The sequence below is a fragment of the Paroedura picta genome, chromosome 2, assembly GCF_049243985.1.
Source record: "Paroedura picta isolate Pp20150507F chromosome 2, Ppicta_v3.0, whole genome shotgun sequence".
In the NCBI taxonomy this organism is placed as follows: domain Eukaryota; kingdom Metazoa; phylum Chordata; class Lepidosauria; order Squamata; family Gekkonidae; genus Paroedura; species Paroedura picta.
The window spans coordinates 91,326,894-91,349,733 of record NC_135370.1 but is presented as its reverse complement, the minus strand read 5'-3'; the positions used below and the strand labels follow the sequence as shown (position 1 = coordinate 91,349,733).

Genomic DNA, 22,840 nt, shown 5'->3' with positions numbered 1-22,840 from the left:
AGCAGACATATTAAAATCAATATTTGGCCCCCTCTTTCTTTATACAGCACTCAAGTTAAAACTCAAGCACAAGCAGCAGCATAAATGAATGGAATGGCCACCACTCATGCGGAGGGAGTATGTTACCCCTTTTTTTTCTCCCATCATTATCTATATTTACCATCATTAACTTTTGTTACTATTGCCTGTTGCTGATCTCTAAATAATTTGACTCGGCTTTTATGACAGTTTTGGACACACTCTTTATTCAAATAAAAGTTACCTTTTTCCATTCAAAATAGCAGGCCATGGCTTATCTATGCTGCTAAACCAGTGATGACAACAACACAAGTCTCTTAAAATATATCCAATGAGATTAAACAGTGCACATTTGGATATCTGAAGCATATGAAAATCCCTGTGTAACTTCAGCTAAGTATTCATATGCCCTGATCATTAGAGCATGCATACAGAGGTTCCTGGGTGCCCATGGAGCTTCATGTGAGCAGGCGTGAATGCTCTGTGGAATATTGCTTGTCAGCTCAGAGATTGGATGGCTCCTGCTCGTGCTGAGTTTGGGAGGGGCACTCCCTCTGAATTTTGGCCTGTAACTAGAGAATGTAACACTGTACATCAACAAACTGCAAAGTCTGTAATGGCACAGAACAGTACCCTACTGAAGCCCCATGTTATGTTGCATGATGGGAAAAATATAGGATAAATGCCAATTGTAGAAATAGTGCATATGCAATTATAATTTCAAAGATTATTATTGATAAGAAAGAGCAGGATCACCGTACTTTCATGTGAAAGTATCTGCTAAAATTGATCTTTGTAGCAAAGTGTTTTATAGCTGTATTGGATAGGTTGGCCATTTTCATTCAACTTGAGCTTTCTAACGGTTCTTGCTTCTGTGCATTATAAAACTGCTGGAAAATGGCAGCTTTGGGGGATGAAAGATATGCAGTTCCCATGATGCACCTCAGCAGTACCAGGCTCTGCCTGTTGACTGAAAAGTAGCGCCAGCTGGCTAAAGAAATAATAAAAGTCAGCATATTGTTGGCCTGTTTGGGGGGAAAATATATAAGCATCTTAAATGATCCAACTGAATTTCATTTCATAGATTATGTACCTGTGTCTATAACTTGCTGAGCTATTTTTTGTGCATGTCTAAAAACTGGCAAAGAGGGAGAAGGAAAAGAATGCATGCAAAAATGCTATAAACTGAGTAGTATCTCTATAGCAACAGGATAAATGTCCTTTGGTTCATGCTTTTTAAAGTTATAAAGCATCTGGGGAAGGGGATTGTCTTTTATTGATTTGCCTGTATTCATTACAAGTGCTTTAGGAGAATGCCTATTTTACAACAGAATGTATCTGAGTGAAAGGGTTTTGTTGTCTCTGCTGTTTTCTCACATGGCCATGTTGCAAGGGATACTACTCCTGGCATGTCAACGCATGAGGATGCTACTGAACTGGCTACCTTGTTGACCATTCTGTTGTTGATCCAATGCCATATTTTTTGCATTTTTTCCTTTTAAACAAAGGTTATGAAATGTCACAGAGCCTTAACAGCATAGCTGGCATAAATGGAAAAGCAGTAGGATTATCCTCAAAGTCTGCGCCCTACAGTTCTGCTAGCCCAACAAGACATTCTTGGTCTCCCCTCCCATCCATTTTGTAGCATGGATCAGCAGCAGAGAATGGTCTAAGTAATCATCATCATCATCATCATGATAATAATAAAAAAGAAAAATTATTTTTAATTAGCCTATGCATTTTAACATATAAGGCAGATGATGAAGCTTGAAGATGTCATGTCTCTTGGTAGCATCTCATGGGGATGGTGTTACTACTGGCGCTAGTAATACTTACATTGATAATATCCTTTGGTAGTGCTGAAATGATTATAGGTGGGCATTAGTAGCTTTGGTGGGCCATAACACTGCATGATATTGGTACATAAGACAATAAGGTAGATGCATCATATAGTTTACACTAATGGTGCATCATGCTAGTACAACCTTTTCCTGGCTAATGGTGGATCCACTAGCTTTTATGGAAAGGATTAGGTATTTTGCCCAATGCTGAAACTTGCCAACAATTGAAGATTTTGCTTTTCTCAGGATAATTTTGAGCCATAGGAACCCTGCAGAAGCTTGAGCAAAACACATGCAGTAGGATGAAACTTTGCATGGGCACCTATTCTAAGTTGAAAGCAATACTCAGATACACTGTAGTGAGGTCTCTAGCTGGCTGGCTGGCTGACTGCATGGGAGAAAGTACTGGTGGAGAAGAAAACTGGCTGCCGCTGCATGTAGCTCTTTCTACCTTAGCCCTCCTTCCTTAGAAACACCCAGCTTGATTTGAAAACACGCAGGAGAGAAGCTCAAGTATTGATTATATTCTTTACATGCAGATCTTTGCAAAGAAAGGCCTGTCATTGCTAAATATATGCCAACAGAGGCAGTCAAAGTGACTTGACATGGAGAGAAGGAGATGGACAATGATGGCTTATAAACGTCTGGGTGGAACTGTGCGGGCATAGAAGACCTCCTCACTTGGACCAAGTAATCTCACTCCATGCCAGTTTGCAGAATGTTTCTGTGTGGTTTCAGAGATTTAAGTAGAGACGCAGGCTTTTTCTATGGCCAAAATGTAACAAATGGTAGAATATTTTTTTTGTTGTTCCATAGCATGAATTGCATGAAAACAAAAACAAAAAACTCTGCAATTGTATGAGTAACTTTAAAGGGAGGTGGGGGGGTAAAGGCAAAGTGATCTATTTTCTTTCAAAGCGCTTTACTTTTACATACATTGTAGTAGCCAAAATGTAAATGTTCTAAAAAGTACATTTCTTTGCTATTGATTGCTTCTTTTTGTATACAAGGGGGGGGGGAGAATTAATGGTTTTTAAAGTGCAATCAGGCAGGTCATATTGACCACGCCTCCATAAATTCATCACAGCGACATGAACATTGAGACCTTTGCATTCCACTAGAACTGTGTGAAATGTACAAACAGCCTTTTCTTCTTGTCTGCTTTTGTTGGCATGCTTGTGAAACACGGGACCACTCTTGGACCTGATGGCAACAGCTGGTTTGGATTTATTTCCCAGCTCTGATTATGTTGTACTTTATTGGTGTATAGCTCCAATGTGAAGACCCCTTCATGACAAAGTGTTCCTATTAAGTAATCATTAATGAATTTAACAAAAAAGGTTGGGTTTTTAAAAAACACAAAGCTGAGGCTTGCAGTAGAGGAAACTGCAGGATCAGGAAATTACTCCAATATAAACTGGTCTCAGAGTTCAAGAGACAAGACAATGGCATTGTATGCAATTTAGTACTTCTGAGTAAAAATGCATGCACAATGTTATGCAAAACAATTCTAGCATGAAATAAATTTTGTATCCTGGTTTCAATGCCTGCTGTATAGTAAATCAGAACGGTTTTCTGGAACAATCAGAGGTTTCCTGACATGTTTCTGAAATCATGAATAAATACAAGATTCCACGCAGACATGTAAGAGTGGAAACTTGCTCTTGCTTTGCTTCCAAAATTGTGACATTCATGAGTGCTTAATGAACGGAGCCCCCACCCCAACCTTGATAAACTCATGTCTTCAGTCTTCACAGCACTAATAAATATAACAAATGGAAGCTAAACACTTAAGAGTTCTGTAGGTCTGTCTCTCTCTCTCTCTCTCTCTCTCTCCTTTCTCCCTTAATAATAAAAGTTTGGATTTTTGGTTGAGAATGTGAATTTGATTTTTCTTACTTCTATGGTGTTTCCAGGTTCTCTGCTTTACAACAGCAGACCACTTCCTATGACCCTTTAAAAAGGGGCTAGAGCAAAACAGCTTCAGAATACAGGAAGTTATGTTTTATGGTGTCAAAAATTCAAAGAAAATTCAGAAAATAAAACATAGATTGCCTATCAAGGCCATTCTTGTAGGAGCATTGGACTCTTCTGCAAAGGTTACACATTTACCATTGAATCAGGGAGCATCAACATCTGGCAGCTTTCTGCAAAACTTCCAAAACTGCTGATGGATTTGAGGATGTATATGAACTGAGATCCTGACTGACTGAATAAAACTGAAGAAATGGACAACAAGGGCACGGACAACAGGATCAACAGTAAAAGGCTTATCTGATGTAATGCCACAAGATACAATGCCTCTTAAAAGCATAGTTCTTTTTTTTAAGAGTAATAGAAGTATACACCTTTTTCGCCTTTTTCTATTGTTAAATAAAGACTAATATCTGAAGTTGAATGTGTGCGACAGTTCCCATCTTCACTAATCTGTCACCAGCTACATCATTGCCATTTTAGCTGGTTTGGGGGATTTATTCAAGCTGCTCATATTTTATAATTGATAAATATTCTATGTCTTATCTCCAGAATGCAAGCCAAGTGAGGATGCCAACACACACAAAGCAAGGCCACAGCAAGCATATACCCTGCTTTCCCTTGAATAATCACTTAACTTGAAAAAAATTAACTTTTATTTGAGAGACGGAAGTTTTTACTTAAAGGATGAGAACTGTTGTTGGAGAATTTTACCATTGGGGTAGATGGATAGTTCGGCATATGGAACACAAAGTGGCCCCCAAAGAACATGTGTCATGTATTTAAACCTGGGTCTGCACCAGTCACTTACAAGATGGGAATAGTGGATTGATATTCATTAGTAACTAAGAGAAAAGTGCTTAGGGAGGAAGGACACAGTAGGTACAGGAAGGGCAGAATGTTGTAACAGCTGTTGCAGGATTCACTATCTGTGACCAACAGGAACACTGGTTTAGATGTTCTAGCCTGTGCAGTCTCAAAAGCATGCAGCAGCAACTTTGGGACTACAGAGCCATATGCTACAGAGCTGCCTGACAATTGAACACAAAGTTATGAAACGCAGTAGCTAACATCTTTCAAAAAGTCACTACGTAAAGATTACTGGAAATATCAGAGATGATATTAGGAATACTATATGAAAAATGAAAAGTAAATTCACTCCTAGTCTGGACAGCTGTAAATACAAGGCTTAGCCAGATGTTGTCAACTAGTTAAAAGGAGTATGAAATTTAACACTTCAGAAAATATAATCTTTAAAAAACTAGGAGCAAGGCAATAAAAAAAAATCACACAAATATGAAGTCAAAATGACAGCACTTTATTTATTTATTTAATAAAGGAGCATGACTACAAACTAGTACACTGGTTACACCTACGTGTAAGAGTGAAGGTCTTGCAAGAGTGAAGGTGTTGAAATAATATTTTATGAGGGTTTTTTTTTTAACATAATGCAATTAAATGATACTTGTTTTCTTATCTGTCTCTTTCCTTGTCCAGCATTACTGAGAACAAAGGCAAGTCACACCCAACCAACAAGACAGGAATAAAGACTCTTTTAACTCTCTCTCCCTCCCCCCAAGCAGGCAGGACTCAATTCTGAGCCTTTCCCCCAAGTCTTGAGGGGGGCCCGGCTGAGCAGCCCTGGATGGAACATTCTGTCCTGTGCCAGGACCAGCAACACTTCAGACAGGGCTTCTCAAGGAGCTACAGGTACATTTCAGGGTTCATGAGTCAGGAACCTGATTAGACTTGTTTTTCTTCCCCATCTCCTGAGACTCAGCGCAGATTACATCACAATAAAATAACATATACAAATAAAATATACAGATAAAATAGAAAAGATGATAAATTAAATACAATTAAAATGGAAAAGAATAATCAAATTGTCAATTGCCAAGTTCTTCAGCTTATTGGAAAAGGAGGGGAGGGTTATACCAGCCCCAGCTGACATATAAATTGGGGGCTTTGACACAGAGGCCAACCTAATTCAGATGATAAAAGTCTTAATATCTAGAATGAGCCTTACTCAGTCTTGGCTGAATCATAACTTCAACCATAGCAAATTAAATATTAAAATATCTGGTTTAGGGCAGTCATTACACAGGAAATATTACGTAGTATTCTAAAACAACGTGAGATTAATAAAAGATGAAAAGCAGTAATCTAAAATTGCCTACACTTAACCCTGCTACCAAAAGCCAGCTAAAGTCTTTGAAAAGATTTCATAGAAGAGAGGAAAGTGAACTTAAAAAAAAATTCCCCTTCTGCTATCACATGCAAAGTACAAACTAATTGATATCTTCCTCCATTGTAACATATGTAACCCTCCACTAGCTCCAGATGTTTCCTGGTGGGTAAGATCCACAAGTCTCTCTTTGTGTCTTACAGTAGATGAGTTGGGTGGAGTGGGTGTATGAAAACATGATTCACTTGGTTTCCACACCGCTTATTTCTATTGGAGCTGGCTTCAAGGGACAATCTATACTTCTTGGTTAGACAACAGGTGACATAGGCAAGAAGGAACTTTTAGCATTAGAGATCATTATGTGTTAATATTGGAGAGGAACTACTTCCTTAATGAGGTAAGCCCAGAGCAGTGAAGACTAACGGCATCATGGTTTATTGACAGAAAGCTGTGTGAAGTTCTTGGAAACTGTAAAGGAGTAAAGGGATCCTGACAGCCCTGGCAGTGCCTGCCAACCAGTACCCCATCTTATTTATTTAGGTATGTAGACCCTTATTTTGTACCTTATGGGGCCAAAAGTAGCTTAAAACACCAGTAGAAAATAAACACATAACAAGCTGCAATTTGGATAGCTGCTGGATCCAGTGGCCTCACTCATCCAAGAATAAGATGGCACCTCTGGATATAACCAGGTTTTATACCCTGGTACAGGAAAGAAAATTCAAGACATTACATGGCTCGCAGAGATATCCCCACTGTGAAGGACACTCATATATTAATTACCAGATGCAATATAAGAATTGCTAAAGATTCCGTTCCACCTTAAATTAACAAAGCAAATTGTGTATTGTGGCAACTGCATGTTCAGTGGTAGTTCCATGGACATTATATGAGATGGTTTGTATCACTGTTAAGTGTCAGGAGGTATAGCCTGTCATTTGAGAACAGAATAAACTCTTGCATGCAATAGAATTCCATCAATCTTAATGATTACCTGAATCTCATTGTGACAATATGAATGCCCTTGATGAGACTTTATAGGACCACTGAGACAGTAAAAGATTTCTGGAAGACATATAAAGAGACAAAGTTGTTGCATGGAGCAGGTTAACACCAGCAGCAACTCCAAACAGCAGCCTTCCATGCGTTTCCCATGAACCAGCACGACCCATGATATATTGCAGTAGAACTCCACAAAAGGCAGCTAGAAAAGTGACATCTATTATTCGCTCTCTCCAGAAGATTCTAGCTAATGACACTGTGATGAGAGTCAAGCGTAATGGCTATTAATCTGAGCGAAAATGATTTTTCACATAAATTGCCATCTTTCTCACTCACTTTAAACTTTCACAAGCACAAAGAAAATACAATCACAGAAAGGAATGGTTAGGATAAATGAGCATAGCAGAATGTAAAGGAAACAGAGCACAGATAAAGCAAGAAAAGGCAGAAATGAAATGAACCCTGCAGAATTAAGGAACCCTGAGGCGATGGATGGTTGCCCTTATCTTTAATTTCTTCTTATACCATAAACTGCAGTTTTTCTTTGACTTCAAAATAAGCTACCCCACCATTTTTTTTATTCCATTGATTCTGTTTCAGAGTTCCCACTTATCCAAGAAGCCTTCTATGGGGTTGTTTTTTTGTTGTTGGTATGATATTATATTGGAAGCTGATGGATGGCAATCATTTTGCAACAAAGGCATTATTTGGTTTGGTAGGACCAGGCCAGATAAGGAAGTAAGCTTGCCCACCCTTGACACATGCAACCTAAGACCTTGCAGGCTGTCAGGAATTTGGGGGTGGATCCTGGAGTCCTCCTTGTCTATGGAGGCCCAGGTTGCAAGAACAGGCCAACTGGCATTTTTCTACCTGTGCCAGGCTTGGCTACTAACACCCTATCTGTCCAAAGGTCACCTCGTCAGTGATCCATGTCACGGTCACCTCCAGTAACTTGCTCTACATGGGCCTGCCCTCATCTCTGCTCCAGAAATTAGAGCTGGTACAAAATGCAGCTGCAAGGGTCCTCACTGGAACACAGCCTGTTTTGAGGCTGCATTGGCTACCAGTGGAGTACCAGATTAGATTCAAGGTTTTGGTCTTGACCTTTAAGGCCATAAGTGGTCTGGGCCCTGTGTACTTGAGAGATTATTTAACTCCCGAAGCCCCACATAGATCATTGTGATCAGAAACAGCAAATAGGCGGGAAGTCCACCAGGTCTCAACTACAGCCAGGGCTTTTTTGGCCCTGGCACCTGCCTGGTAGAATGAGCTTCTGGAAGAGCTGCAGGGTCTGTAAAACAGAGCTCTTCTGCCTGGCCTTTGGTTGAGGTTGGGCGTAACAGGGAAGAACTTGACCCTCCCCAGACTGTTTCATCATCCCCCTGGGCATGCCAGCAAGTGGGGGTGAGGCAGAGAGATGGGGTGAGGGTGGGGATGAGCCACCCCAAGCCCATTTGTCTATCCATCAGTCCCAAAAGGAAGGCTTCTGGTTTCATTTGTAGCTTAACCTTTAAAATCTCCTGCACTTATGAATGCATTTGGCTTTATTACAACATATAAAATGCCCGTTCATGCTGTTCACATTTCTAGCATTTATTTGAGGTATTTTTACATGTTGGCTAATTTATCTTGAGACACATACCAAAAATACATCACTTTATAATAATTTTCTTTAAGACTGAACTTAATGTAAGACCCTTTAACCACATTCAACCACTTAATGTAAGACCCTTCAACCCATTGATCTATTTGTATATTACACCCAAAATTATTAGTCTATTTTGTCATACATTCTTTCACCTATTCTTCTTCTGTTTCATTTGTCAACAAACGTTTATACATTTGTACATAGTTCTTTCTCAGATACAGTATTAATTTCTTCAAATTATACAATTTTTATCTGCTTTAAATCTTTCTAATTATTATGCATATAAAACCATTGACAATAATATCCTTGCCAAATCTTCTATGGATTTCATTTTACACTTCCCTTGAAAGAAATCCAGCATATCATGATGTTAGCCATTTGTCTTTAAATAATATTTTATGTCTATAAAATGCTTCTTGTATTGAGAATCACAATGGTGTTTTTGGACTTGGTCTGGGTTTATACTTATTCCATACCCTCAAAATCACATATCTAATATAATGATTTTAAGTCCATATTAACCTTAACTTTTTCATACCACAAATAACTATGCCACCCAAATCTCACATCATGTCCTTCTAATTCTAATAACCTTTTATTTCTCAACAACAACCATTCTTCCATCTATACAAGTCAACATGCTGCAAAGTATGTTTTTAAATTAGATAAACCCAATATTCCTCTTTGTTTTGTATCTTTTATTCTCTTTAAAGGGTCTTCCAAAGTTAAAACCAAGTCATGTGCAAAAGCTCTTAATTTATACGTCTCTTTCTTAATTTTAATACCACCTATCTTCTTGACTTGTATTATATCTCTATTTAAGATTTCAAGAGCTAAAATAATCAGGAAAAGTGACAGTGGGCAAACTTGTTTACTTCCTTTTAAAATCTTGCATTTTTGGTTAAGCCTCCATTTGCTCTGTCTGTTAAGTATAAATTGACTTCACTCATTTTATGAAGTTTTCTCCATAGTTCACTTCAGAGAGTCAGTTTGGTGTAATGGTTAGGACTTCTAATTGGCATGCCAGGTTCGATTCTGCACTCCTCCACATGCAGCCACCTGGGTGACCTTGGGCTCGCCACGGCACTGATAAAACTGTTCTGACCGAGCAGTGATATCAGGGCTCTCTCAGCCTCACCCACCTCACAGGGTGTCTGTTGTGGGGGGCCCCTTAAGGGGCTGTGTGAATGCAGAGCCTGGTTGAAGGCTTGCATTTCCGGGAGGCAGGAGAACCCAACAGAGGCTGATGCCTGGAGGGGTCACTCCATGTTGCCTCCCCCCTTTTTCAGCCTGCCATTATGTCCAGGATTCTGGGCTGTATAGCTAACGCAACCTGTTGAGGGGCAGGCTGCGATGGGCTGCCTTGTGGTCATCTGACCACAAGAGGGCAAAATTCTTTTCACATGCTTGCCACGCTCAATGTTGAATAAAGGTTGTGGCCAAATATTTTACGCCAAATTATGGTTGTCAGTGTCCTTATTAGGCGGTCAATATCCCCCTGCAAGGCAAGACTGTAAGCCGCTTTGAGCCTCCTCAAGCGGCATATAAGAACCAACTTGTCTTCTTCTTCTAAACAAAAAAGTCCAATTCAAATAATCTAACATTTTCTCTGCATCTAGATATATCAATGCTGCTTGTCTTTCATTGTGTTTCTCTAAATATTCCAAAATATCAGGAACCATTCCAACACTGTCTTTTAGCTGTCTTATAGGTTAAAAAAATATTGATCTTCATGAATAAATTCTTGAAATGTTATTTTGATCCTTTCCACTAAAATCATTGTGAACAACTTGTAATCATTATTCAATAATGATATCAGTTTATACTTTCTTGTCAAATTAGGATATTGTCCCTCTTTAGGTACTCATATAATATTTGCTTCTTTTCAAGTGTCTGGTTTCCTTTTACCCTGTCAAATGAAGTTCATTGTACACTGTAATCGTGTTCAGAGTTCATCTTCAAACATTTATAATGCAACCTCTATAAGCCATCCGGTCCTGGAACTTTCCTGGTTTAATTTTCTTTATAACATTCTCTTTCTTCTTCTGAAATCATAGGAAAATTTTGTTTTCTGATACTTCTCTATTTCTGTCAATGGCACATCACATTCTTTATACTGATTAGAATAATATTTATAACACTAGGGGCCAAGCCCATTGCATTCAGGAATACAATGGGCGCTAGATTAGGGGGTGGGGGTGAGGTGGGGTGGAAGAACTCTCCCTCCCCGCAGGACCTGGATAAGCTGCAGGCAGCTGTTAGGGAACTCACCAGCAGGGGCAGCTCTCAAAAGGTAGGGATCTGCAGCCTCCAAGCCTCAGAGTGGGAAGGAGGAGGGTGGTCAGGGGTGGGTCAGTGATTGTCTGGCTGCTGGACAAACAGGCAAGCCAGTTGGAGGAGGAGGCACTCAGGGGTGGGTCAGCCACCCTGAGTGGGTGTTAAGTGCTGAGTGGCACTTAAGCCATGAGACACACTCCTCCAAGGCCTTATCGGAAATAATATATGTGGAACAGATGATTTTGAATAACTCCACTACCAATATGATTTTCTTTCCTTTCTTTTCTCAATTGATATGCCAACTATTTTCCTGGTTTATTTGCATGTTCAAAATATTTGTTGTAGAAAATTCAATTTTACTTTTATTTCTCTTATTGTTGTAGTAAGATTTTTATTTGATGAGAAAAATTAGTATTTTCCAGGGAGTTTGTTAATTCATCCTCTTTTCTCTTAATCACATCTAAAATCTTTTGAAATTTCTCCTGTCTCTTTTTCTTAAATTCAGCATTACATTGTCTAAAATGACCTCTCAAAAAGACTTTAATTGCATCCCAAACCATTTTTAAATCAGTGCCTTTAAATTAATCTCAAAATACTCTTTTTACAATCTTCAACAGCTTCTTGTAATAACATTTTATTTAATTTCCATCTAAATTTATTTGATTTTCTTTTAATAACCAAATGTACTGGGTGATCTGAGAAAGCCTTTGGTAAAATCTTTGTCTTAGCTACCCTAGGAAATCTAAAACATGTTTATTCTTTAAAAATATCTATAACTTTCTGAGAAATACATTAATTCTTTTGAAATACCATTCATCTGTCTCCATACATCCACTGAACCCAAATTTCCCATCAAATCAAAATTATTCTAGACTTCTTTCACTTTAATCCAATAAACAATTCTGCCAGTTTCCATAGCAGACTACAGACTGGTTCATACATATGTCCATGTAAGGCTATAAGATGCCGAGAACATTTTACTTTGAAACATCTGACAGCCCCTAAACCAGAATCTACTTCTCCCCACAGCCTGAAGCCATTCAAGCTAGAGGTCACCTATAAAGTTGTTTTTATTGAAAGTTTCTTTGTTAACCATCCTTTTCCCCTATCATCAGCACTGGGCAAGTCACCAGACTTCCCTTTGCTGTCAGTTAATAGAAACGTCTATTTATTAAGATCAATACCTTTGCTGCTTACTCAAGCTTTTGTTATGTTGCATTACATTTTTGTCACTCAAAGCTATTTGCCTTACACTGAGGATGCAAGATTCTTGTAGAAGTCATTTCCTGTTTAGCGGTGATATTCTGACAATATATTTTGGCCTTATTCACATTTTATTCCAGAAGCTTTCGTCCATAATGTTCTAATTCATCTAACCCAGATTGCAGCTATCTTCCTTCATATATTTGGGTGAGGCTTCAAACTGATTTTCTCAAACTTCAGAAGTTTAGTCCTTGTTTGCTTCTTTAGGCAGCTTGCCATACTCATTGTAAATAATAGATTTGTTTCTGGATGCTTTATGCATAAGAAGAATCAGGGGGAATCCTGGATGGTTAGATCTGGGTAGAGTCTGAAACAACCTGCCACTATTTTTCCTTCCCAACCTGCAAACATTGTCTGAACTTTAGAAATTTGCTGTGAGTTTGACAGTCTCCATTTTCTCACCCCTTGTATGCTCCAATTCTTTCCAGCATTTGTTGTTCTCTGTAGCCCTAGTTTGCCGTGGCAACTGAACCGGGCCACAGATTCTCTCCAAACCAAAACAGGAAACTAGAATTTGGAGCCCAATTAATTCCTATTCCATTGCTTTCAGTGGGACTTAATCATGATTCAATTTTGGCTGTCCTTGCCCACTTAAATTAATAATGCTTTATATTTTAGTACATTGAATTTTTTATTTTTAAATGACCTCTAGGCAGCAATTATTGTGTTTGCTTCTGAACAGCCATCAGTTTTGCCACCAAATGCTCAGAGCTTTACAGGATATTCTATGGAACTGCAAATATATTATGATGTGGCATTTAAATTTTGCTGGCATTTCTCCTGTAGAAGATCTAGCTTGAAAAATAACAACAGGCCATTGAATGTCCAGCTCCACATCCAATTAGAAACAGCTTTCCAGAAGTAAGAGCACTGACTGGCTCCGGAGAACAAATGTTTGCTTCTGTTCCATTGCCACACATTCCATGTTCATTCCATCCCCAGGAGAAACACTGACGACCTAGGAAGAAAGGAGAAAAAACTGAATCAGAACATTCAATCAAGTCACCTTTTTATCACTGGGGACCGGTCAACGCTTGACAATTTTATTGAGGCGGGGGGGGGTAGTCTTTTGCCGAGGGATGTCCCCGCTGCCGCCTGAGCCCCTGCTCCACTTGCTTTCCCTCTGGCGCCCCTGACTTCCTGCTGCCCGCTAGGGGTTGCTGCCAGGAGCAGCTGCGCAGTGCCACACTGAGGGGGAGCCATGGCGGCCGCTGGAGAGCACCAAAGGTGAGCTGGTGGCAGGGCAGCCCCCAAGGCAGCAGCTGGGCAGAAGGACGCGGAGGAGCCATGGCCGGGTACCAACTGATCCATGGACCGGTACTGGTCCCAGGCCCAGGGATTGGGGATCACTGAACTAAGTCATCACATACCCCTTTCTCGTCACAATTAAAATCAGATCACGAACTTAGCAATCACCAGCAGTCTTACTGAGTGCTATGGAAGGTAAAGTATAGTCTCAGTGATTCTTACTCCTTACTAAATATCCATACAATTGGGCTGGAAAAAGAAAAGTTAGTTTTTGTACCCCACTTTTTACTACCCAAAGGCGTCTCAGAGGCTTACAATCACCTACCCTTCCTCTCCCCACCACACACCCTTCCAGGTAGGGTGACTGAGAGAGCTCTGAGAGATCAGACTGGCCCAAGGTCACCTGGCTGGCTGCATGTGGAGAATCAAACCAGGCTCTTCAGATTAGAGTCCACTGCTCTTAACCACTGCACCAAACAATGTATGTTATACCATCACTGTTTTCAACAAAAGTATAAATGAAAGGGGAAAAAACATGAGTGCTGGGTTGCAATTTTTATAATGATTTAAGTAGCTTAGTGATGGAGCATCCACTTTATGTACAGAAAGTCATAGATTCAGTCCCTGGCATTTCCAGTTAAAAAGATCAGGTAATGTGAAAGACCAAAATCCTGGCCAGTCATTGCCTGTCAGAATAGACAAACTGATTCATTATGACAACTTCATGAATCTCCACATATCAAGAAAACCTGGTATGAATGTTAAGTCCCTATGGCAGCATTCCAGTAACACCATGTTAATAACTCGATGGTATTTATGCCTCTTTCAAAGACAACAAAGTGGGGCCACCCACAGACAAGGAAAACGTTTCTGCTTAACGGTGTTTCTACACGTATGCATAAGAATGGCAATATATCTAAATGTAGACTCATCTCTGGATACTTAAATACAAGAAGCGACAGGGCATGCTGCCCCACCACTAGAAACCAATGGCGGCCCGGTATGGCCGCCATCGTGCACGAAAGGTCTGAGTGACCTTGAGCCAGTCAATCACACACTCTCAACCTAACCTCCCTAACAGGGTTGTTTGTGTACCTGTTGCGAAGAAAGGTGGGGCATATATGAAGTAAATAAATATAGCTGGGAAAAGAGGCAGTTAAATAGTAGGCTGGCTGGTAGGTTGTAGGAGTGCTAACACAGATCTTACATAATTCCACGGTTGGGCAAACCCAGGTGCAGACAGGCCAGACCTGTGCAGGACTCTCGTCCCAAGCCAAGGCCTTCATCTCAGGCCAGAAATTCAACCCCCATAATAAAATATCTCCTCCTTAGGACCCCATGAGCTTGCCTCTCATTATGTACACTGATCAGACAAGGTGAAATGTCAAATCATATGGGCATGTGTGGTTACGTCTTCTTTCTCTGCTTAATACAAGAATCAATTTTATTGATTATCCTTACATGTACCATAAGGATAATCAATAAAAGGATGTGCCTTGCAAAGCACTTGAGCTCTGCTCACAGACCATAATTATGTGTGTGTGTGTGTCATTACTTCAGTAGCTGTGACAGAAGGAAGCATGGCAGGGAGATAGAAGGTATGAGGACTACCAGGAGGAGAGAAAGAGGAAATAGTGGGGTTTTCCCAGGGAAAAAGGGAAGGAGAGAAATAAAGGTTGGATGGGTGGTATGCAGGAAGGAGAGGGTGCAGGAAAAGAGAAGAGATTGTGGGAGCTTTCTTTCAAGGGAGAAACTAAATAGTGGGGGGAAGGGGAAATAAAAGGATCCGTGAACAGCACTGATTCTTTTAAACTTCTGCCCATGTAACAGGCTGACACACAGCAACAAAAGTAGAGTCTCAGGTAGAGTAAGAAAACCAAGAATATCATCTATTCAGGTCAACATCAAGTTCACACACAGGAATTCCCTCTCAAAATTGCCAAGAATCATTAGAACTCCCAAAAATAGTGAAGTTGACCTAAAACCATCAAAAATAATTATTTCATGTTTCAGCTTTTGAAATACATATAGATTTTCCACTTTTGGGTTCTGAACCAGATCAAATGTGTGTACTTTTCCTCCTTGCCCCAGCTGTCTCCATCTCTGACTATCGTTTCCATGAACCACCAAGTGGCTTTATAAACTAAAAGGTATATATTTTTTAAAGGATGAAAGTAGAATATGCATACGCACACCTTCCAGCAAGAACACAAATAGGTTAAAAATTTACACATTAAACTACTGCTTAGATTAATATCTAATTATTTATTTTTCATTAGTTTATTTTCAAATTTGTATACCGTCACGCTCCATTTGAACTTGCGGCGGTTCACAATAAAAACAGTAAAAACCAGTAAACCCCGAAAACCACTTTAAAACCTTAACATTAACCATAAACACAGCAAGATGTAAATACAAGAGTTCTCATTCCTCCAACCCACCCCCTGTCCAACTAGCAGTCAAGAGTTCTTTCTCTCATTGGGAGCGAGGGTCCCGATCTCACTACCTAAAAGGGATCCCCTGATGGTAACTCCGGCGGCACCCTCCATGGCCTCAACCGTATGCCTGGTGGAAAAGCTCCATCTTACAGGCCCTGTGGAAAGCTGACAAATCCATAGCACTTCTGGGAGCTCTTTCCACCAAGCTGGGACCAGGGACCACCAGGAAATTCCTCCCCGCAAAGAGCCCTGCAGGTAGCATAAAGGAGATAGACAGTCCTGCAGATAGGTGCCCAAGCCACGTATGGTCTTAAACGTCAAAACCAATACCCTGAACTTGATCCAGAAACAGACTGGTAACCAATGAAGATGACGAAGTACTGGCTGAATGTGGGCCTTATAAGGTATCCTGGTGAGGACCCTTGCAGCTGCATTTTGTGCCTGCTGTAACTTCTGGATCAAAGAAAAGGGCAGGCCTGCATAGAGTGAGTTACAGAAGTCTAACCTGGAAGTTACCATTGCATGGATCACCATGGCCAAGTGTTCAGAGGACAGGTAGGGTGCTAGTAGCCGTACTTGGCGCAGATGGAAAAACACCATCCAGGCTACCTTAGAGACCTGAACCTCCATTGAAATGGAGGCATCAAAGGTCACTCCCAAATTCCTGGTGGTGGGTGCAGTTGTTAATTAAACCCCATCCAGGCATGGAAGGTACACTTCCTGATCCTGCCCTCATCTGCCCAGCCACTGGATCTCCATCTTGGAGGGGTTGAGTTTCAGGCATCTCTGCCTGAGCCATCCAGCCACTGCTTCCAAACAACCAACAAATGTGTCCGGGGGTGAGTCAGGCCGACCGTCCATCAGGAGACAGAGCTGGGTGTCATCCGCATATTGGTGACAACCCTGCCCATAACTCCTGACCAGCTGGGCTAGAGGGCACATATAGATGTTAAACAATGTGGGGGAAAGAATCACCCCCTGTGGTACTCCACCTGGGAGTCTCCGAGGGTCTGATAACTCATCCCCCACAGCAACCCTCTGCATCCGTTTCAGAGAAAGGAGACCAGCCATTGTAGCATGGTCCCCCTAATCCTGGCCCCAGCGAGGTGGTAGGCCAACAACTCATTCAAATGATAGAGTTCTAACTACGGTGTTATCTACTCTTCTACCTTTCATACGGTGGTTCAAGTCAACTAGAGTGAAAGCAAATAATATAAGCCTTTCAAAAATACGCACTTACCCCCAATGAGCTCTATCAAACGCTGAACAACAACAACAAATAACTATTTAGTCTATTAAGTAAAACATAAATAACATTTCATGAAAAAACCCTCTGCTGCCCAGAAACTATGGTAAGACCTCTTGTTTTTGTAAAGTTATGAACCTTTAGTAAAGACGTATTTATGCCTATTTGTGAATCTACACAGTAAGTAACAAAACCTCTTAATTTTATAGCTTTTACCCATGTGCATAAAATTCAGTCTTGCAAAAGGCTGAATGATCAGAAGTTTGTATTTCTAGCAGTACAAACCTAAGCATACTTTTTAAAGCCCACTGACCTCAGAAAGATATAACTTAGCTTATGATTGCATTCTGAGTTGCACATTGGTTTCATTACAAACCAACTGGGTTGATCTTCTGACCAGCAAGTACAAGGACTTCTCGCATTCTCTTCCCTATTTTCTCCTTCCATAATAGCTACCAAAAAGACTCATTCAGGAACAAAATGTCATGCTGCATTGTAAGCTATAGTGAGGAAGGAAATTGGATAAATTGCCCTCCTCTTGCTTCTACTAGTGGTAAGCCTGCTCTGCTGATCCTTTCTCACTAGCACAAGAGGGTGATGATTTCACACAATTCCATCTTCTGAGTACAGCTCTCCAATGCAGCAGGGCATTTGGTCTGTGATGATCCTGATTACCAAAATGTTCGGGGGCGGGGGGGACAAAACACAGCTGGAGTTGGAGTGGGAAAGATCCACCTCCATAAACTAATTATGTTTACAGTTCATAGGATCCACAATATTCTTTTGTAGAAAATTTATGAATTAGTAAATCAGAAGGGGAGTAAAACAAATTAATCTTTTTTTGTGACTGGACGACTGAATAAATAAATATATCTGAAACCACAACTGGAAACTTGGATATAGAAAGAAATATCTGTATCACACTTCATTCCAGCAAAACTAAATGAACAGAGAAAACTGGCAGAGAAAACGGGCTCTCTTTTCTAGACTCATTCTACTGAACTGAACAAGCAGAATCTGCATTAGCATCTAAATACATGACTGCCTTCCTATTAAATAAATTATACTCCAAGCCAACAGGCAAATGGTGTTTCAGTCTCCCCAGCTGCAAAGTGGGGCAATAATTTTCATACACCTTTGACAGAAAGCCTGACCTCTTGAAAGTGGCTTCTTGCAACAGCTCATGCATTTTTTATCTGAGTGACCACAGGCAAATCCCTTTCCTTCATAAAATGACCTTTCTTGTTTTGTTAGATATGCAGCATGGTACCAGTTGAGAACTAATGTAAAAGTCAGCACTAGTTTTTCATCTGTTCAGCTAACATGTGACTCCCTCTAACAATAAAAAATATAAACTGTAAAAACACTTTTCATGGTTGTGCAATAATAAGTACCCAAAGCATATCCAGGGAAAGAATTAGGCTTAATTAAATCCTACTGAAATCAAAGCATGGTTACAGGAAAAGGAAGGGCAGGGCTTCCAATCCAAATTTGCTCACCAGGACCGTTTATGCACTGGGAACTTCATTGCCCCAGATCCTGTGCAGGAACATAAATCGGGGGCAGATGAGAGACACCGGGCCAAATGCTCCCCCATGTGGGTGCAGGAAGAGGTGGGGCAACCTCCCACGACTAAAACTCCAGCCTGCAGCCCAGCATGAAACCTCCAGTGCATAAACGATCCAGGTGGTAATTTAGCATAGATGAGAATCAGAATACTACATGCTGTGGACAGGAGGCCTTCTTGCTCCTGAAGGGGGAAACAACTGCTCAGCTTTGGGATGGCATCATGGATAGGTTTAGTTGGGCACTCACCAACCAATGAGAACTGCCAGTAGACCCACTCACAGTGGCAGCTTCTAGGAGAGAGGAATGGAGATGGAAGGGATGAACTGAAGGCAAGGAAAGGGATCACCTCCTTCCCAATTCCCCTCTACTCCTTCCTGCCTCTCTAGTTTTCCCCTCACAGTCTACTGTGCTCCTGTGTGCTCTGAAGAAAGCACTTGCCATGTACTTGCTACTGCACTCCTTGCTGCAGCTTCAGCTTATGTCAACAGCAGCCTCTCAATCAGCTGTAGATCCTCAAGTCCTCCTCCAGCACCACTTAGGACCTTTGGGGGGGGGGCTTTATTTGGTGGGGGTCTTCAATAGCAGAGAAGGTAGTGGGAGATGGCCAGGATGGTTGGCAACAGCAACTTTCACTGCTAGCTTTCTGAGTGTAGGAGAAACAGTTGTCTGTAGGGTTGGGGGAAACTCCCCCAGCTTCCCTCCCCTCACAGTCCTCTGCTTTTGCTCAGCAGCCATCCACTTTTCACCTGAAGACAAGTGGATGAACTAAAATTAATGAAAATATTGCCCATTGGGAACAATGGGAGAGGCTGGTATGCCCATCAAAGATAAACAGGAGCTGGGAATGCCGATTGCCTTGATTTGGCCTAGTGAAATATATTACAATGAAAATGTAGTACAGATCTTGAATGAAGGTTCAAGAAACAATGATCTGGGTCTGGAATGAGAGCCCCCAGAATGAAATGATGCCCCCTGAGACGTATTCTACAACTGCAATGTCAGACCTCAGGAATAAATCCAGCTCTCTGGAACTGGGGTGATGGCCTCTGAGAGTAGGATGAGTGTTAAATTACAGATCTATGATCAAATCCTGAAAGAATTAATTTTAAAAAATTCAAAATCTAGCTGTGACTTTCAGTCCTAGTTGGCCAATTGTCTGTTGCTTCTGTTACATTTTTAAATGAACTAGCATGGCCCATAAGATCTAAGTTTTACATTAAAAGTGACAAAAGCACCATAAAATCACTCCCCCCCCCCATGTCACAACAAAACACTATCCAGCAACTTCTAGTCTTTGCACTAGTTTACCTACAGTATGAGCTATACTGGAATGGAAAAGTGATCATAGCTTTAGCCGTGCTCCTTTGAGGACAGGTTTTAAAAATTCATCACTCAGCTTTACTCTAAGCTTACTGGGTAATGTTGAGAAAGTCACTATTGTCTCAGGGTTTTTTAGAGATACTTATTTACTTCATTTTCTATCCTGTCATTCTTCAAAACAAGGATTCAGGGCTATTTGGCATGCACAATTTATGTTTTTAATTTATTTATTTGTATTTATTATGTTTTTATACCGCCTTCCCTTGTGACTCAGGACAGTTTACAATTTACTCCTGATATTCTGAACAGACAGTCCACAAACATTTAAATCAGATTGGGAAAACCATTCAACATGCATGCCCCTTCTTCTGAATCCCTTCTGCTGTGGAGTCAGTGTATTTCTTTCACCTTTGTTGTTGTTGTTAGGTGCGAAGTCGTGTCCGACCCATCGCGACCCCATGGACAATGAGCCTCCAGGCCTTCCTGTCCTCTACCATTCCCTGGAGTCCATTTAAGTTCGCACTCACTGCTTCAGTGACACCATCCAGCCACCTCATTCTCTGTCATCCCCTTCTTCTTTTGCCCTCGATCACTCCCAGCATTAGGCTCTTCTCCAGGGAGTCCTTCCTTCTCATGAGGTGGCCAAAGTATTTGAGTTTCATCTTCAAGATCTGGCCTTCTAAGGAGCAGTCAGAGCTGATCTCCTCTAGGACGGACCGATTTGCTCACCTTGCAGTCCAAGGGACTCGCAAGAGTCTTCTCCAGCACCACAGTTCTTCCACATACAGTCAACTAATACCCAGTAAGGGCTCAAATTCCATCGCTCCACTGGAGCCTATTTTGTTCCAGCAGCACTCAAACTCTTCCAAGCTAAGACAATTGCTCAAATGGTATACGGCAGTGGTCCCCAACCTTTCTGAGGTTGGGGACCGGCAGGGCATCGGGGCGCGGCCCGCGGCCCACGCGGGCCACGCCCACGCACCGCGGGCCGCGCCCGCGCATTGGGCCGCACCCACAAGGGCGCGGCTGGCCCTGATTCCCTCTCCCCACCCTCCTGCAGTAAGAAGCTTCCTGGGCCGCAAGCTTGCGGCCTGGGAAGTTTTTTACTGCGGGGGGGGGGCGGAGGGAGGGAGCCGCGGCCCGGCGCCATGGCCTTCGCGGCCCGGCCCGCAGGTTGGGAACCACTGGTGTACGGGACCTTTTTAGGGCCACCAACCTCTTGCTTTGCCCCACTTGAGTGGGTTCAAACAAAATTTCTTAGAGCGTTACTTCAGGTTCCAAACTGTGTTTCGAACTCATGGATACATCTAAAGACAGGGTTTCCAAAATTCAAAGCGAAAGCAGTAACTTCATCCATCTCCCTATGGTTAAAGGCACACTGGGCCACAGCTGGTTTACTTCCTTCAATCCTCTGTGACAATTTTAAATCCCAGTGGCTGTTGGCCACTGAGAGGGAAATTATAAAATTAAGCTTTTCCTCACTTTCACTACTCGGGTTAGGGTACGATCAGGCGAAAATTGTAGTGAAACAAAGGATTGAGGACACAGAGCGTCAAACTGACCTTTCTCGCTTCCCTAGGAATGGTGCACCACTGTGTTCCAGATATATTCAAGCCTCAGCAGACTAACTCTCCTATTTGGAAACAAAATACTATAGGAGAGCATTCATACTAGCTAGATGCCCTGCGTTACCTTCTGCCATGCTGGTGGGCCGCTTCAAGAAAACCCCATTAGCTGAAAGACTCTGCCCCTGTAATTCTGGGGAGATAGAGTCCTCTTAAGGTGCCCTACTTTCAGCTCTGCGAGAAATAAATTCATCCTCCCATTACTCAGGAATTCTTCCACCAGCTCAAACAAAGAAAAAGTAAAATCCCTCCTGTGGAATAGTAGGGGCCACATTATTAAGCAGTTTGCCAAATTTTGTGCGCATGTGCTTAGCACATGGGAAAGACAACTTAAGCTTAAGTAAAGATTTTTAGAGGAATTTTACTATGCATTTTTTATAATGTACCCATCAATTATACAATTTTATGTATTTTAAATTTTGTACTGGCTCCCTGATTTTGCAATTTTCTACTCTGAAATGTTTTTTCTTGCTATCAGTTTTATCTGGCCGCAGTGCTATTATAAAATAAATTTGAATTTGAATTACCCAGTAAGGGTGATGGTTGTCACTGTTACCCAAATTGCTGGGGAATCATGAATATAGCAAGAGGCTGGGTAACGCAGGGTCTTTACTACCAATTTTTACGGGGTCCTTTTCCTGGAAGAAACCTTTCTTAAATGAAGAAGACAATTAAGCTTACACTCAGGGGATTTATTTGGGGAAAATATTGGGATACATTCAAAACACACACAGAAGCAAAAACATACATGCACAAAGTTCTACAGGGGGACAAGTTCAAGATACTACACCTTTCTTGGATCCAAGCAGCCCAGACACAGGGTTGGAATGGATGCCGGGTGTGTAGGGAACAGCGCACACACACACACACACACACACCAGGGTGTGCGCAAGGCTTGATATAGTGTTTGAAATTCCTGGGTCAGCCCACTAGGAGGTAAGTGATTGATGATTGGTCTCTGATAATAAGAGTACCTAATAGGTGGCTTTGAACTGTGAGGTCACTAGCATGGGAGGTGTGGAGTAATCTCATCAAGTTGAACAATACCTTGGCTAGGTGTAATGTGTCGCTAATGGCCCTGTCTTTGTTTTATCAGGAAGGACTGGGGAAAGACATTTGGGGATAAGAGATGCTGCTAGGCAGAAATTACACTGGACAAGAGAGACAAAAGAAGTTGCAGTTAGTA

The 22,840-nt window shown here is 41.4% G+C and overlaps 2 protein-coding genes across 8 annotated transcripts in view; one reads left to right on the top strand and one right to left on the bottom strand.

The window, feature by feature from the left end:
• The window catches only part of KCNC1 (potassium voltage-gated channel subfamily C member 1), a 179,637-nt gene extending 174,922 nt beyond the window's left edge, over positions 1 to 4,715 (top strand). The window contains exons 4-5 of one of the 5 annotated variants that reach the window (XM_077321591.1): positions 48 to 117; positions 2,399 to 4,354. In XM_077321591.1, coding sequence (XP_077177706.1) covers positions 48 to 88 — 41 coding nt within the window. In that variant the 3' untranslated portion in view covers positions 89 to 117; positions 2,399 to 4,354. Of the gene's footprint in view, positions 1 to 47; positions 1,486 to 1,526 lie in introns of those variants that run through there. The other 4 variants (XR_013228294.1, XM_077321592.1, XM_077321589.1 and 1 more) reach the window with 4 other exon arrangements.
• A 415-nt stretch (positions 4,716 to 5,130) lies between these two features.
• SERGEF (secretion regulating guanine nucleotide exchange factor) overlaps positions 5,131 to 22,840 on the bottom strand; it is a 105,353-nt gene continuing 87,643 nt past the window's right edge. For all 3 annotated transcript variants that reach the window (XM_077321597.1, XM_077321595.1, XM_077321596.1), the window contains one exon: positions 5,131 to 13,166. In XM_077321597.1, the coding sequence (XP_077177712.1) occupies positions 13,000 to 13,166 (167 nt within the window). In that variant the 3' untranslated portion in view covers positions 5,131 to 12,999. The remainder of the gene's footprint in view (positions 13,167 to 22,840) is intronic.